This window comes from Dromaius novaehollandiae, chromosome 8 (genome assembly GCF_036370855.1).
Source record: "Dromaius novaehollandiae isolate bDroNov1 chromosome 8, bDroNov1.hap1, whole genome shotgun sequence".
Lineage (NCBI taxonomy): Eukaryota > Metazoa > Chordata > Aves > Casuariiformes > Dromaiidae > Dromaius > Dromaius novaehollandiae.
In genome coordinates this window covers 9,832,712-9,849,385 of record NC_088105.1, presented here as the reverse complement: position 1 = coordinate 9,849,385, position 16,674 = coordinate 9,832,712, and the positions used below count along the sequence as shown (strand labels likewise).

At 53.7% G+C, this 16,674-nt stretch overlaps 1 protein-coding gene and 1 long non-coding RNA gene across 4 annotated transcripts; one reads left to right on the top strand and one right to left on the bottom strand.

The window, feature by feature from the left end:
• Positions 1-14: 14 nt before the first annotated feature.
• Positions 15-2,913, bottom strand: LOC135328999 (uncharacterized). Its single transcript, XR_010390120.1, has 2 exons — positions 2,793-2,913; positions 15-2,264 (listed from the first exon to the last, which is right to left on the bottom strand). It is a non-coding gene; the product is annotated as an uncharacterized LOC135328999 (long non-coding RNA).
• On the top strand, positions 2,704-11,712 carry LOC112983734 (quinone oxidoreductase-like protein 2). 3 transcript variants are annotated; one of them, XM_064515614.1, is made up of 10 exons: positions 3,146-3,296; positions 3,847-3,973; positions 4,754-4,850; positions 5,762-5,820; positions 6,215-6,280; positions 6,591-6,700; positions 7,864-7,945; positions 9,210-9,391; positions 9,842-10,070; positions 11,137-11,712. In XM_064515614.1, exons 1-10 carry the CDS (start codon positions 3,271-3,273, stop codon positions 11,203-11,205), a joined length of 1,047 nt encoding a protein of 348 aa, XP_064371684.1. In that variant the 5' UTR covers positions 3,146-3,270; the 3' UTR covers positions 11,206-11,712. The 3 variants fall into 3 exon arrangements, with proteins under 3 accessions (XP_064371685.1, XP_064371683.1, XP_064371684.1); XM_064515615.1 differs by lacking the exons at positions 3,146-3,296; positions 3,847-3,973 and adding an exon at positions 2,704-3,012 and having other exon boundaries at positions 9,210-9,401; XM_064515613.1 differs by lacking the exons at positions 3,146-3,296; positions 3,847-3,973 and adding an exon at positions 2,717-3,012.
• Positions 11,713-16,674: the final 4,962 nt, after the last annotated feature.

The window sequence follows — 16,674 nt, the reverse complement described above, 5'->3', positions numbered from 1 at the left end:
AGGAAAAATACTGCTTAGGGCATAAGACAGCAACTTAATAACATCTCACTTGGACAACCCAGTGCACGTCCATCTTTCTCCCCCCTCCTGTCACCAGACGCAGACAGTTTAGGCACACTGTCCTGCAGTACGAAACGTAGCTGCTTGTGCCTTTAGGGGAATGGCTGCCAGTTTTGGGAATTTCCTCGTGGACAACAGGGAAGCTGTGACTAGCTGCCGGCTCACCAGGCCTTCGTGCCCCGCCGGGGCACCTGCAGTTCCTCCGCTGCAAAGGTGCGGAGCTGCGGATACGTCCCGGGCCGGCACCGCCCTCCTCCTTGGAGCAGGAGCTTCCGCGGAGCACCTGGCACGGTGGGTCCCGCTCCGGGAGCAGGTGCTACGATGACGTGAATGATACATCAACCGAGCGGTCGCGGACTCTACTGCCACCAAAAACATAGCAAGCACTAATGCTATGTGCCCACCCTGCTCTGCTGCAAGCTGTATTTAAAAGAAAATGTAGGGATCCCAGAGTTGGGTGGGACAGAGGTAAACGGGTCCTAGAGCAAGACTTGCCTTGTGCTAGTACCAGTCACACCAGCCTTCAGTCCAAAGAGCGTAGCTAGGATTTAGGGTTACAAGGAGGAGATTTAGGACACTGGAATGATACAGAAGCAGACTACGAACTCTGGACCATAAAAATATCTCAGGCATTTCAGAAGAAACACCTGCATAGAAATCTCTCCATCGAGCACAAGGTGATAACCAAATGGCAGTAGCAGCCACAGCGACACAGTGATGTAGCTTCACATCTCCGAGCAGCGCTCACTCCTGGGGAGAAGGTCCAGGTGTTTCCAGCGACCACGTGAGCCGCCGGTCTCAATCCCTCTGCCTTTGTCCTGCCCGCCAGAGTCTCCCCAGGGATTTTGGTGCTCTCTTCCAAAGGTCGTTAGCAGTCGGGTATTTATTTTAAGGGAAGAAGCTGCCTCCAGGAAGGCACGAACACCGCCAGCTCTGAGCGACAGACACACGCGTCAGATGCTTCGGGGCGGTGCCAGCCCAGCCCAGCTGCCATTTTCCCAGTGCCTGTTCTGCCCTTAATTACGAGTTTAAGTGATGGCTAATAAAGACGATACAAAACAAATAAATTGAGCTGCTGCTCTAATTAAGCGGCTTGTGCTGCATGCGATGAGCCAGACCCGCTGTGTCGGAGTTCAGCAGAAGCCAGTGGGGCTCCACTAGGGACTAACTGGAACCGAACGGGAACTGCTTCGAGTAGGAAATGCAGCACTGGCCATCCTGCTTCCCGCTCTGCTAGCCAAGAAACGCTGCCCGTTCCTCAGCCAGGCGTCCTGAGCAGGCGCACAGCCATCCGCCCACGTTTCGTTCGACTGCACCTGCCTTTACTGCAGGCGCGTTAACGCGAGACCTTCCGTTGCTCACGGAAGGGAAGCTTAAAGCTGTCGGGAAGCGGCGATTGTTTTCTTTGCCAGATAATAATATAAAATAATGCAAAAGCCTTCACAGCCCTCTGCTTTCTAATCAGTCCCGTTCAGCAGAGAAAGAAGCTATCACTCCTGGACGTGTGCTTATTTGATAGACGAAATGAGCTGACGTTTCCCCTTGGCAAACTGCAGCAGAAGGGTGCTGAAGGCCTCCATTTCGTTTCACAAGTAGGGGTTGATGCCAGGGTAGGGCAAATGTGAAGGATGGCTTAAACGGAGGGAGCCCATGCTGCCACTGTCTTGTGGAAATACAGCTTTAATTTGAGGAGCCCGAACTCCCAAACCACAGCTCACGCTCCCACACGCATCTGCTCTCCAGAGCACGCTCTGCCCTGCCATCTGTGCAGGTACAGCGCAAAAAATTTGGCACTCTCTGTGCACGAGTGTAAACTTTTGCCTGAGAAATACCTCGTCTCTGGGAAACGTGTAGGATATTTCTCCTCCTTCTGCTGGATTTCCCAGGGAAGAGTGTGGTCTAAGCCATGGAGCAAGGAGCACCACATCTTCTGTGACCACAGCTGGTATTTCTAAAATCGCTTGCCTTGGAGAAGAGCCGGTACGTGGTCCTTGAGCAGACTCCGATCGAGGCCATGCACGACGTCTTGTAACAACATGTCCTGGCATAACTAAAAATGGCATCAGCATTCAGCCGGCGCCTGCTCTCTGCTCCCTCTCCATGCAACTGCAATGCACCACAGCTCGTGTTCGATACGATCCCAGTAAGAAAGGCACTCAGCCGCCACACGGTATCGATTAAAATACCATTTACTGGAGCTAACCCTGGAAGGAAAGAGAGGATAGTGTGGACAATGTTACGCCCCTTCAGATGCTGGGACCCGGCGCTGCGCAGCCCGGGACGGAGCTCTGCCGCCGCCAGGGCACGGCACGCTGTGCGGATCCAGGTCTGCCAGCATTTTGCTCTTTAGAGCTCTTTTAGGATTTTCTTAGAAGAAAGCAATTCTGTCCAGCATTTCTACTGCCAAGCAGAGGGACGGTGACGCGAGCACATGCTGCTTCACTTCCACGTAAAGACGAGGACACGCAGGTGCTGCAGTCGCTGGTGCCAGGAGGGAGCCCCACTTTTTTCTCGTGCCCCTTCTGCCATGCGCATGCCCACCTGCCTTCTGGGCTCGGAGCTGCTGAGAGACGTTTCAGCTCCAAGAGAAGCCTCTTTTCTCTGAAAATCATAAGGAAATGGGAGCGAGGCTTTGGAGTGGGAGCTCCCTCGAGGGGAACGGCCGGGCTTGTGGTTAGCCCGTGGGCTCGGGAGTCAGCAGCTTTGGGTTTCTCATCTGGGCTTTGACTCACCCGGTGACCTCTGCTCGGTTGATTCCTGCTCCGTTTCCCCAGCAGGAAAACCAGCGCGATGACACACGGCCGCGACTGTGCACGGCAGTTTATAGCTGCTGGCGACTGCCGCGTGTTGCTGCAACACGACCGGCTGTGGGGAGGCAAGACCCCCTCTGCGAGCCCTCCCACCGGCGCTCGTCCGGGGGCTGCGAGTCGCTCTTCTTCGAGTGCTCAGCCGGTATTTGAGTCTTCACCGCGCTCTGGAAGTGCGGTCACCCCCCGAGCGCCGCATTTCCCGGGGGAAGCGGGGTCCCAGGCGGGGAACCGCGCAGGCTGCCGCAGCGACCGGCCCCGCGGCCGCGGGGCGGCCCCGCTCTCCGCCCGCCCCGGGGCGGCGCCGCAGGGACGCGGCCCGGAAGGCCCGCGGCAGCCGAGGGGAGCCGGGCCGGGCCGAGCCGAGCCGAGCCGAGCCTAGCAGGGCCGGGCCCAGCGGATCATGGCTGCGGCGGCGGCGGCGCGGCGGTGCGGGACCGTGCGGGGCGCTACGCTGCGGGGGGAGGGCACCCCCCTTCCCTCCCCCCTTTCCTCTCCCGGTCTCTCTTTCTCTTTCCCTGCCCCTTGTCATTCCCCCTACCCTTCCCCTTTTCCCATTCCTTTCTCCTTCCCTTTTCCTTTCCCCATGCTTCGCTCCATCCCTTTTCCCTTTCCTTCCATTTCCCTTTCCCCTTCCCCTCTCCCCTCTCCCCTCCGTCTCCCCTCTCCCTCTCCCCTCCCTCTCCCCTCCCTCTCCCCTCCCTCTCCCCTCCCCCTGTTCCCACGCGCTGTCACCCCAGGGCCCTGCCCGTGGCTCGGCCGGGGCAGCGGTCCCTGGGCTGCCCCAGGGCGCTGTGCTCCCGCGCCCGGCGGCGGGGGCTGCCCCGACCCCTCGGCCCCCCGGCACGGCGCGGCCGCCCGGCACGGCGCGGCCCGGCGCAGCCCCTCCGCCCGCCGAGGCTCCGCCGGGCGCCGCCGCCAGACGGGGCGCGCGGGGCTGCTGCCCGCGGTGAAGCGGCCGCCTGCGCCCGTGTTGCAGGCTCGGCGCCCGGGGACGAGGCCGCGGGAGAGGCGGCGCGCGGGGCTACCGCGCGGCCCTATGCGCCGAGCTGGCGAAGCCCCTGCTCGTGCGGGACGTCCGCTCGCCCCCTCTGCAGCCCCGCCAGGTAGGGGACGGGTCGCCGAGGGGACAGGACGCCCCTGCGCTGGGGCAGCCTGAGTGCCGTCCCCCGGGGAGCTGGCGCGCCCCTGCCCTGCCGCTGCCCTGCCGCTGCCCTGCCGCTGCCCTGCCGCTGCTGCCCGGCTAGGAAAGCGCACGTGGGCACTGGGAACGGCGGGGAGCACGGCGGGAGGGAGGGGGGTTGCATCCGGGGTGCGAGGCTGCGGCGTGCTCACATCTCATCCCTGGCTGCGTGTCCGACACCTGCCCGCCGCCCCGACGCGCACCGTGCCGCGGTGGTGCGATGGCCTTTGCAGTGTCCCTGAGACAGCGGAGCCCAGCAGCAGTGCTTTCCCACAATACGTGTGCTGGGAAAAGGGATGACGAGCTTAAAGTCCACAGGGTCTTGTGTAGCCACGTGCCCACAACGAGGAGACGAACCAAGGGGAAGACACAACTGTCCTGGCGTGATAGCTGGCCTTCAGTGAAGGTTGTTCGTTTCCCTTCAGGTCCCGTGGGAAAACCTCGCAGGGGAGGGAGAGGGCAAATCCACGCGGCCGCAGCAAAACCGGCGGCTCTCCCTAGTTTCTCCGGTTGAGACCGAGACCCTGTGTGTTAGAAAGCACCAATGTCTTTTGAGAGATGGGACAGCACAGTGCTTAGTCTGGGGGCTTGAGAGAGCTGGATTTATTTTTCCAGGCTTTGCTGCCGGCTCAGGGCAGTAAGTCTCTATTTAAAACACTTGTGCTCTTGCTTGGATTTATGTTTGTCCCCTTCTCTCTTTCAGGTCCGAGTGGGTGTTCATTACTGTGGGTTAAATTTTGCAGATATCTTGGCCTGCCAGGGTTTGTATCAGGAAAAACATACTCTTCCGTTCACTCCTGGTGAGTAGGAGGTGACTGATTTGGGCAGGAGGTGTGGAGTGACTGACTGCCTGGGTGGAATAAACTCTCACTGGATTAAGAGCAGCCCGGCAGCCCGGGAGAACAGCGGCGTGCGCAAATAGAGCAGCGGCCGGCTCGAGGCATTTTCTCAGAGCAGACGAGACCGTGTTTTAACATCCTCTCTGAAAATGCTCAGTGTAAAATTGCATTTGCAAAGTAGTGTGCAAAGAGCACTTGTGCAAGTCTGGGGAGAAAGACAGTAAATATTAAACTTGCCTGAAAGCTAAGAAAACTGGAGCATAGAGAGGTTTTGGGGAGGGCTGGATGCTTGTGTCCTAAGCCTAGAGCTGCTCAGTGCTGCACTAATTTGCGTAACGAGCACACGTGAGCGGCCTGGCATCGCCGGGAGGACAGAGGACTTTTTGCCATATGCTTTAAGCACGCTTCTGAAATGCAATGGCGTGAAAAAGTCTCTTTTCCCGTGAAGTTTGTGGATATTTCCAATTAGAAGAAAGCCCCAGCTGGTTAACCAAGCGGCTGCTGTCTCTCGTGCTAATGCTGCCACCTCCTGCCCACCCGGCACGTTGCTGCTGAAGCTTCCCCGGCACCTGGCCCTCTGCGCCTGCAAGCCCGGGCACGGGCGCTTTGCACCCGGCCACCTGCAAAACACCGAGCGGCTCGGTTGTTTCTCAGCCCTGCGGCGTTATAGCTAGCGGTGAGAGCTGCTCGCTTCTGCTGGGCAGGGCTGGGGCTTACCGAGGTGCCCATGGCCGTGTAGTCTCTCCCCAAAGTAGCGGTAGCGTAGGTGAGGCCCCGGCTGCCGGAGTCCGTCCGCCGAGGAGGCAGCTGATTGCGACGGGGAGGTGGATGGTGTCAGTGTCCGTAGCGCGCGTGTCCTTGTCGCCCCGTAGGGATGGAGTTCTCGGGGACGGTGATGGAGACTGGAGGAAACGTGAGCGCCGTGAAGGAGGTAGGAGAAACACAGCAGTGCCAGCATGTAGGCATGGCCTCACGCGCCCTCGCTGGTCGTTGCGGGTGGAGGTCCAGCCGCGTACCGTGGGGGTTCACCCCTTTAATCCTGTGCCTCCTGGTTGTGAAAGGGGGGGAGAAGTGCTGAGCTCTGCTCGGGAGGGAGGAGGTGCTGCTGGCGGCCTCAGCAGCGAGGCTGCCTCGGGCCTCAGAGTCAGAAGATGGGGGCAATACGTGCAGTTCACGCAGTTGCTGAGTGGGCTGTTGTCCGACACAGCTTGTGCTGTCCCCAGTTCTGCCCGAAAAAGCAGGGAAATCAAATGCTTCGTTCAGAGGTAACAGCCAGACTGCACGATTTGTCTCCCGACACCCATCCGACAACGTTTTTTTGGCAGGGATGCCGAGTAGTTGGTGTGACTGGCACCACCGCTATGGCCGAGGAGTGTGTCGTCGACCAGAAGGTAAGGACAGAGCACTTGTTTGCCCGCATTGCAGAAAAGTTTGTTCAGGGCTTTGGTTCTGCCAGCGCTGCCGCTTTGTGCCCCTTTCAGGTTACTTTATTTCCCTTTCTTCGGCCCCGCTGGCAGAACGGGACACGGCACGCTTGGGAGAGTCTTGCCAACAATAAAAAAGAGCTGTAAAGAGGCCGATAAAGCAGCTGTAGGGGAACCACCCTTTTCCCATCCTGAGTGCCCGAGGAGGCCTCGCAGCGGGTTCGGTTCGCCCCCGCCGCTCCTCGGGCTCCGTTGTGCTGCGTGTGTTTCTGTGCAGATGCTGTGGCGGATCCCCGAAGGTGTGTCCTACGAGGACGCCGCGGTGCTGCCTGTCACTTACGGCACAGCCACGCTGGTTCTCGACCGCAGGGCACGCCTTCAGCCGGGGTAAGTGGCAGCCGCGGTTCGGAGGGTGACAAGTGAACTGTAACGCCAACCCGGCGCCTTTCCACTGTGAAGAGTGTGGCATCCCGTCTCCTCTGCACACCTCAGACATAGCGCCTGGCTGCGTAACCGGGGGCGGATCATTTCACGTTTGCGGTCTTCCCCACCTCTGTGGCAGGGAGAGTGAGGGACTCCTTGGAGGTGAGGGTTGCACAGGTCCAGGCGGGACGCAGTCAGCGAGAGATGGGGTCAACAACGGGTGCCTGTTGCATGTGAGCAGTACTAAACTGTCAGGGTCTGCAGGAAAAAGGTCTTAAAAACTAAAAGTACACAAGTAAAATGCAAGCTTTACGACTGTTAAACATGAGCTTTCTGCAAAGCATTTGACATTCGTGATGAAACTGCTGGGCACTGAGAAGCTTTATAAACCGCAGACAGCGTGCAGCAATGAAATAAATTCCCCATTTATCTTGCTGGGAAATCTCTGGGCTGGGAAATGTCCAAGGCAGGTACAGCTGCATAGCAGTTTCACTAGAGATGGCCTTGCTGTCCGTGCCAGTGTTGTACCTTGGCTAGGGAGTCATAGTGTGGGATTTTTTTTTAACTCGATTTTTCTGTAGCACTTGTCAGCTGAAATGCGGAGTTCTCTACTTCTCTGAAATAGGGAAATGTCACCAAAGACAGCCATAGAGATTAAGCAACTTCCTGACATTCGTACGGAAAGCCAGCAGTGGAAGGGGGAACAGCGTGCAGAAATCATTGCTACACCTTGATTCACGCAATCCTCCTCTCCGCCCAGCAGCGGAGGCAGTTACACGGTCTGTCTGAATGGTGCAGGACTGACATTTTCTTTACGGCCTGGAGTAAATGTGCTTCTGCTTGTAAAGTCAACCAGCAAATGCAGATGTTGCTTATGAGATCATTTCACTTTGCAATGTCAAAACCTTGCACTTGGCGAGGAAGAGCCCTTTTGATTTCGCTGATTTTGGGGAGAAGGCAAACCTCCTTTTGAGGAGTATCCCTCGAACAGCTCTGGTAGCCAGTGCATCCGTGATGGTGGAGGGGATTCTTGTGGCGTTGAAAACGTGTTGCCCCGTTCAGAAATCAGTGATGTGCTCTTCTGTTGTGCCACAGGCATTTGCTTTCTCCTTCTCTCTCTCTCTCAGGGAAACCGTTCTGGTGACGGCAGGAGCTGGGGCTACAGGGCTTGCTGTTATTGATCTGGCTGTCAATATTTTCAAGGCAAAGGTATTCTCCTTTTTAACAAACCGTCTGTCCTCGTGTGCTTGCTCCAGTGCCACGTGCCCCCCTGCTCCAGGGCCCTCTTTTCTCTGGGGACCCAGAGCTCCTTGCAGGTGGCAGCAGGGACAGCCTGTTAGGGCAAGCAAGTCCTCCTGCCCTCTCCTTCCTGGACCCACCACCACGTGGGCTCAGAGCAGCCTCTGGTGTCGTGGTGACTTAGTGGCAGAGGAGAGAATTGAAACCAGGTACTTGCTGGGTCAGAGGGACCAGCGACCTATTAAACTGGTTTTCCCCTACCAATTGCAACAGACTGTTGCCCCTGCCGCTCTGCAATATCCCCTCTTTCTCCTTCACCTTCCACTGGCTCTGCTGTAAATATCCATTGCTCCCTTGAGCTGTGTACTCAGTCTGTGTTTCCCCAGTGGGTCATCATTTTCCAAAGGGGTTTAGATACTCGTGTTCCTAGTTTTCAGTGGAAGTCTATGGCCCTAGGCTCCAAAGTCATTCAGGCACAGGTGAAAATTTTAACTTAGTTCTTTTTTTGATGAATATCTAAGAAGAAAACAGCATTTATGTTTGTAAGGAGAAAGAGTTGGCATTTTGGTTCCAACTTCCACTTTTGTACAAAGAAAATAGGAAAGAAACATACCTTTCAGAGATTCTTTGGTTTAAGGGAAGACCTAAGAATAATTGCAACATCTGTACTAAAAAGCACAGCACGATGCTAAGCAAAATGCCAAAAACCCACGTGCTGAGATAACTCCAGTCCAGCTTGCATTACTGAATCTAAAGCGATCCAGTGGCTAGTCCTCTCCCTGGGGGTGGACATCGTGTTTTGGACTGTGTCACGTGTCAACGGTGCTGCCTGCAAAGGCATCCTGAGCATGTAGGTGCCTTCTCTAAGGCTTCCTGTGGAAGCAGTAGGCTGAAACCCAGGCTGAAGCCCAGCTTCTCCAGGTCTCCCTGTGGCTGCTGATGGAGGAGAGTTTTCCTCCTCCCTGTCTGGTGTATGGTTTTGGGTGACGTGGCTGTTGGACTGCTGATGCCTTGCATCCAGGGTGGCTGCTGCTTCTGGAAAGCTGAAACAGGAGAGAGGTCATTTGTGTCTCATTTTCAGTTTGCAGAGGACTGTGGGACCTTTTATGAGGTGATTAACAGAAGTGCTAAAGCTTCTAACTCGCACAGATCACAGCAGGGCACCTGAAACACTCTTTCCCTCTTTGAGCAGAGCAGCTCTAGTGCTGGATGATGTGTTTTTGTGTGGTTGCAGGTGATAGCAGCGGCTGGAAGCGATGCCAAATGCGAGCTGGCTCTGAAGAGTGGTGCAAGCCACAGCGTGAACTACAGCTGGAGCAATCTGAGGGATGAAGTGAAGCGACTCACAGATGGCAGAGGGGCCGACGTGGCTGTTGAGGCTGTTGGTGGGGACATCTTCAAGGCAGCTCTGCAAAGGTGCGCTGAAGTAAGGGTCCTGCGCCTTGCCCTGACTTAGGATGAAGCCGTACAAGCACAGGTGATCCTGTTGGCATGTTTGAAGGTCATTTTGTTGACCACGTATGGCTTATTAGGGGTGTCAAGTGTGGCGTCCCCTGGGATGTCTCCTTGGGGTCCATGGGTATCTGGCCAGCTCTCAGGGGCAGAACTTGGGCATGCCTGGGAGGTGTGGGTGGGACAGGGCCTGGACTTTTTGTGTGTTGTTAGGGTTTTAAGTCTGCTCTCTGAGGAATGGTACTGAAGTACAGCAGTGCAGACCAGAGCTTTTCTGGGCACTAGTTCGTTTGAGCCTGGGGGAGAGCTCAGCGTCAGCAGCTCTTCAGCCCTCCTCAGCATGCAAGTACTGCCTCGAGGCGAGGCTCTGAGGAGACCTCCAGTAAATCCGGTTTCTTTCCCTCCTTCTTACAGTTTGGCTTGGGAGGGCAGGATTGTGGTGATAGGTTTTGCTGGAGGAAAAATCCCCTCGATTCCTGCCAACTTGCTGCTTCTGAAGAACGTGTCTGCCATGGGAATGTATTGGAGTCGGTACCAGAAAGAGAATTTCCCTGTTTTCTCCTCTGCGATCTCTTCTGCTCTCCAGTATTGCCAGGAGGGAAAGATCCATCCTAACATTGGAGCAGTCTTCAAACTGGAAGAGGTAGGTGCTGGTGTGATGCTCACAGCAGTGTGCCCTCATGGGACTTGGCTTCTGTGATGGAGGCTGGTGGGAAAAAAAAGGCTGTTGGATCAGTTAGGAGTCTACAGTGCTCTTCACAGCTTGATCTCATGGGTTAAGGAGCCAGAGACGTAGGTGAGTGTGGCCCTCTAAATATCCCACTCAGACAAATGTCTAGAAGCACAGCAGGAAGGGAGCAGTGCTGGTCGCTATTCAGATGCTTGCAAAGGTTGCACACTTGCTTGATCTGTGCAGAGCTGGCTCCTCAGGATTATTTTTTATGAAGTTCTTTTTTGTGGGTAAAAGTAAGTTTTTGTGTGTAGTTTAGCCCCTGGCACAGAAACCTCCAGAGTCCTAGTTCTCTATGAAACAAAAATATTAAATCAAGAAATCCCATTTTTCCTTACCCTTTTTAATCTCCTTTCTTTGGGTTTGAGCCAGGGAGTCATTAACTCCTGTTTTGGTATTGCAAAGCCAGAATTGCAGTGTGCTGAATGGTAAAGTCATATGAAAAATGCATCCTCTGTACTAAAGAGTATTCACGAAGAGTAATGTGCTGGGGTAATATTTTAGAAGTGATTTAGTTGATTGTAATGTGTCTTTATTTGCATTTTTCTCAGAGCCTCTGAAGGTGTTCAGAACACCACACTTTTTTCTGATTTGATGGTATTTTAATTCTTACATAACAGCTGAACTTGCCAGAAGTATGGATGTAACCAACATGCAGCAAATTCAGGGATGTAAGGCAGTCAAATATACAGGAGCCAGTCCTGAGCTATTTCAGTCCCATCACTGGAAAGCCCAGACTCGCATGCAAACTCTGGGCTCTTTGTTTATGCCAGACAAACTGTATTACAGTCTATTGGACAGTCCACATAAGACAAAAAGTGTCTGGTTGTATTTAAGGGTTTTTTTTTTGCTGTGTAACATTGCAAACATCAAGAGGCTCTGCAGAACTGAGTTCTCCCAGCTATTCTCCTTCTGCCCTTTCCTTCCCTACAAAGGAGTTTCCCACTCTGTGTAAGCATCTGGGATTTTGTGTTTGCAGGCAAATGAAGCTTTTAACCACGTGCTCCAACGCAAGTCCACCGGAAAGGTCATCATCTCCATGAAGTAAATAGGTGCTTTTCCTAGGACTCGACCTCCTGCTCTTTTCCTGCCCTGAAGAGGAGACTCTCCAACCTACCTTCCCCCAACATCAGACAAGCAAAATGAATCAGGGACATAGTGACAGTGGCTTAGCAAGTTGCTGTTCGTCAGCTGAACAAACTGCTGTAGGTGTTGACAAGTGTGTGCTTTTAGCCTGTCCCGGTTCTGAGCTGGAGCCGAGCCACGCTGTCGCAGAGCGGAGCGGCCCACAGACGGGTGAAGCTCTTGCAACTGCCGCTCAGATGTGTGGCAGACGCTTTGCTTTTGCTTTGTGCCTTCAAGCAGCCTAGGGGACCTGGTAGCACTGTGCAGGATTTCTCACGTGGCTGTATGCGTATGCTGAATGGTAACCCTGAGGATTCCTCAGTGTTAAACCTACCTTATAAGTGTCCTTACAGCCACAGTTGCAAGAGCAGTAATTTTGACCAGGCTGCTTTGCACCCCAAAATCTTGAATAAATTTACACTGCCCTCAACATCTGACCCAATAACACTTCTTGGTGACAAAAAAAACACATATGCATAATCCAGACATAAGGTGACTTCTTACAGTTTTTCTGACTTTGTCGGTAGGATTGTATGGACCACTTTTCTCTTACTGACAGAGGCCTACTGTCCACCATTAGCCATGGTTATTGCTCATGGGAGCAGAGAAAAGTCAATTCCAGCTTCTTTTAATGTAGTTTGAGTGGGCCAACAAGCAATTGAGTCCAGCTGGGGTCCCAGTGACTGCTGTTTGGGGCTGCTGCCCTAGGAGATTGGAGAACAGCACTCAGACAGGCATCCTGCAAGCAGCCTGACAGAAAAGTGAGATTTCAAATGAAGAACAAAATAAGACATGGGGGTGTATATTTTGAACAGGGAATGAAGTCATTGGGCCATCCTGCCCTGAGCAGTGAGCAACAAGAAGGGAGAGCGCTCTCGTGTCTTCCCTCCCGCCGTTATCAGCATACCCAGGCGTGTGCACGGGGCGAAAGCGTGCTCCTCACCCTGCATCAGGTCAGCTTGGTCCCAGGAGGGGTGATCACAGATACGGTTACCTTCATCCACATTGCTGCAAACAAAAGGAGACTGAAACTCTAGGAACAAGTAGGGGATGCTCTTTCAAGCTTAACAAGACCTGAGCTACAATGGGCTGTAGAGACGCAATGCTCAAAGCATTTGATCTGACAGTATTTACATTTGTCTGTGCTGTGCCCTGCTGTTCCAGCTTCCAGCGCTGGGCAGATGCAGGCCACAGGCCCCTTCAGCATCCCTGCAGATTACGAAGTGCTTCCTCTGCTGCAATAAGTCTCCTGGGCTTTCAGCAGGGTTTTATTGTAGCAGTGACTCCAGTGCTGCTTTGCTCCCATCCTTGCTGCTACACAGTAAAGACCAGCTTCTGCCCAAAATGTGCTTTAGATTCTGGGTGAAGACTCTTGTCCGTGCTTTAAAAGCCTCGTAAATTTTTCCTGGCACGCACAACTTCTCGCTGCAGAAGGAAGATATTTTTTGAGCTTACTTCACTGGTAACAGCAGAAAATGGACTATTGCAATGAAGAGCTTGTCCAAATAAGCTGTGAGCCATGCTCATGCTATAGGCAACCTTTAGTTCATTTTAGTGGAGTAGAAGCACTCTATGAATGTCTACTATCATGGCATTGTGGTACTAGGTACACATCCTAAAGGGAGAGAAACCCACATCTTAAATCAACAGGAGCCACTGAACAACTGTTTCATTTTGTACGCTCAGGATACACCCTGAAAATTATTGACGTGCTACCCATCTTTCATCAAACTTTTTGGGTCATATGTTGCATCTACCTCTCTGCTTTTTAAACTTCAAACACCATTCTTTTATGAATTCAGCTGTTGAAATAGTTACTACCCCCAGCTTCTTTAAGTCACACTACAGGGAATTCTGCAATTTAGTTATGCACTCTGTATACAGAAAACCCAAACAAACTTGATTTTAAGTCTACATGATAGTGTTATTTGGTACCTCCTGCACTACAAAAAGTACTAAAGAACCATTCCTTCAGCATTGCCTCTGCCAATCATTTGCATGTATCTGCTATAGTCTCCCTTAATCTTCTTCTGCCCAAGTGGAGGAGCCTTAGGGCCTTCAGGGAGCCTTATAGCTTACAGTCTACCGCTTCAAGGTCAGCAAAGCCTTTTAAGGATTTTGATTCTTCACTCACAGATAACTACAAAAGAGACAAAGTAGTACACCTTTCTGCGTACTTCACAGCTCTAGAACATTTTTCAGGCTTTAGTCTTGGCTGCTGCTTCTTAGTCTAGCATACAGCTTTCATGAACAGGTCTCTATCCAGGACCTGCTTAGGTAGGCAGGTAGGTCAGCCTTCCCCCTCATTTTCTGCTCAGTCTTTCTACAAGCCCCTTTCAGGCTCTGAGGGCATTTATAGTCTTAATGGCCCTGAGCAGGCTCACCTGGGGCCTCCACCCACCCCTTGCCATGGGCCAGGAGCCCATTTAAGCCCTGCTGGGGGTGGGAGCTCAGCTCTAATCTGGGCTATAATGGAGTTGTGGTGGTCTGTGGCTCTGCCTGGCTGCTGGCTCTACTGATCCAGACCCCCAACCCTGCAGCAATGCCTAGGCCTGGGGCTGCCCCTAGCTGTCCTGCCTGGCTGGTGGGCTATGCCCTGGCCCATTGCGCTCCTACCACAGCAGGAGCTGTGGCACTAGTCTCCTTCTGCCCCTTAGACTGGGGGCAGGAGCTCCCTGGTGAGCTGTTTCCTATGTGACCTTCAAGATACAGCTTTTTGGCTGGGAGTCATGTAAGAGTCAAATGCAATAGAAAGCAAAATACTGCTGGGAAGTTGGGGTCATCTCAGGCTCTCAGAGCCAGAGGAACTTGTTGAAGGACAGCCTGTGCTCAGGAGCTGTGTTCTGCTGGGGACCTGCTCAGGGGGGCTTGCAGACTTGCTCTGCAGCCTAACCTCAACATGCCATACCAACACCACAAGCCCCCGGTGCTGTGGCGGGCTGGGCCTCGTATCCAGACTTTATCTGGTTGCCCTGAACTGTGCGTGCGGATGGCAACGAGTGGTGAAGGTGAGTGTCTGCTCCCTCTTGCTGGCTTGCCTTCTCCTGAGCAACGCTCATCAGCCTGGCACGGGGTCAGCACGGAGACCTGGGGACGGAGCAGGGTGCCCTCGGGTGGAGTGAAGGGAGGGGGGAAACTGCGCCTACCCCGAGGTGTTGCCTTTCCTGGGAGCCGTGAAAGACTTCTTCAGCTCTTCAAACCGTCTGGAGTTTTAATACTTATAATCAGCAAAAATTGGAGTGGAATATCAACTGAGCACAGCTTAGAAAACTCATTTTCTTTTTCCTTTCAAGCTGACAATAAGATTTTAAGGAAAACTTTGAATAATGGATACACTTTTGAATAATGGATGCTTCACAGCTGAAGTCCCCTGACTTTTCTTTCTGTGCCTGAATGAGAAGCCTTTTAATTGCGTAGTACGTGGGGCGGCGGGTGCAAGCTGCTTTGTCTCTGGCACTGCTGAGTAACTGATGTGTGCACTCGCATTAAAGATTCAGCGAGGGGTAAGTGTATCCCGGCTCTGAGCTGGACTCAATGCGCCTTGGTTTTTATCAGCTAAACATCTGGCATGAGATGTTCTGCGTTTTTCCTTGTTTCTCTGTCACGGCTGCTTGTAACTTGCTTTTTTTGAGGGTAGACTCTCTCGCTGTGCTGGTGCTGGTGCTCCACTCAGAGCAGTTGGGCGTTACCGATGCTCTGGGCTCAGGCGGTCTGGGCGCAAGGTCACCTTGTGCAGCAAAGACACTGCTGCCTCCTCAGTCTATCCCATGGCACAAACTTCTAAGCAGGGCTGCCCGAAATAGTGACGCTTCTCCTGGAGACTGGGCTTGGAGGTGGCGGCGCTTGACTCGCCTGGGCATTGCGTCGTGCTGGGATGGCGGCTGCGATGCCAAGAGCAGCCTGAGCACCCTGCAAAGCATCCTTGCGGGGATGGAAGTTAGTATGCAGGGCATTTCTGCATGTCTTCTCTGCTGTTACACCAACATGCTGCTGTCTGTCCCTGGTTCTGGCACGTCTCCAAATTAATTCAACTATCATGAAATTTTAACTCTGCTGCAAAAAGAGACAAGGCCACTGGGAAAAAATGTGAAGCATGGGTTTGGGGGAAGTGGGGTTTTATTTTGGTGCATAATCTGTTTGTCTGTCCTCAGTTTCCCCCATCTCTGGTGTGGTACCCAGCATTTTGTGTGAAGCTAAATGGGTTCAGCTGACTAAAACCCTCCTACGTTAGTGCTTCTCTAACTTTGCTGCCTGTGGGGAAAGCCCTCAGCAAGAAGCTATGATCACGTCGATTAAATCTCCTTTCCGACCATGGGTAGTGCTGGGGCGGTGCTGAGCTCACGGGGTGCAGGAGCTGGCAGGCGTGCGGGGCTGCCGCAGGAGCCCGCTCCCGAGGGCAGGCTCGGGGCTGGAGTCGCCTCCAGGGGAAAAGCACTGGGTAACCCCAGCCTGAGGTCTGGGGACCAAGTCCCACCGAGTAAACGCTGCTGGAGCCAGGCCGTGGCATGGTCCCAGCCCCTGGTGTCCTGGCTGGGCTGAGAGGGAGGCTCAGCAGCTTGGGCACAACTGATACAGAAAAATCCTGCAAGCCGGAACATCTTACATTTGATGCTAGACCACGGAAATGCCCATGGAGACCCAGCTTGTTGGTGTGGTGCAGGGGGCCCCTTGGGTTCACTTCTATCAGGCTTTTCTTTCATTTGGAGATTTTTGGTGAACTGAGCTCCCATGTACCATGGGAGGGCTCCTGTGAGGCTCCTGGCTTTGTGGAGAGTCAGTCAGAGCCTGTGTGTGCCTGTGTGTGCCTGTGTGTGCCTGTGTGTGCCTGTGTGTGCCTGTGTGTGCCTGTGTGTGCCTGTGTGTGCCTGTGTGTGCCTGTGTGTGCCTGTGTGTGCCTGTGTGTGCCTGTGTGTGCCTGTGTGTGCCTGTGTGTGCCTGTGTGTGCCTGTGTGTGCCTGTCTCTCTCTCTCAATTTTGCCACTTCTTGACTTAGAGGACAACTGCAATTTAGTTTGACTTCACAAAATTTGACATGACTTGAGCCTGTGATTTACTGGCCTTGAAGGATACAGTATATGTAACTGTGGTGGACATAAGAGGCTCTTCATGGTAGAGGAGTCATAAATTGAGATTAAAAAAATGAGAAACATTACTGTCCAACTTCACAAGGCAGCACGCTGAGTAGGGCACACAGAAGCTATCTGTAACTGTCAGGGGTCTTTATTGCGCCCCGTTGTGCATAACAAAGCTCCCCAACGAGACCCCCGGTCTCAGCCACCGAGGCAGCTGACACCCGCGTGCCTGAGAAGACACAAGGTGGCAATCTTTCCAAAAGGACACCGCCGCGCATCTCCGGCTGAAGCGTTTCCAAGCCATCGCTTTCCTCGCTTCG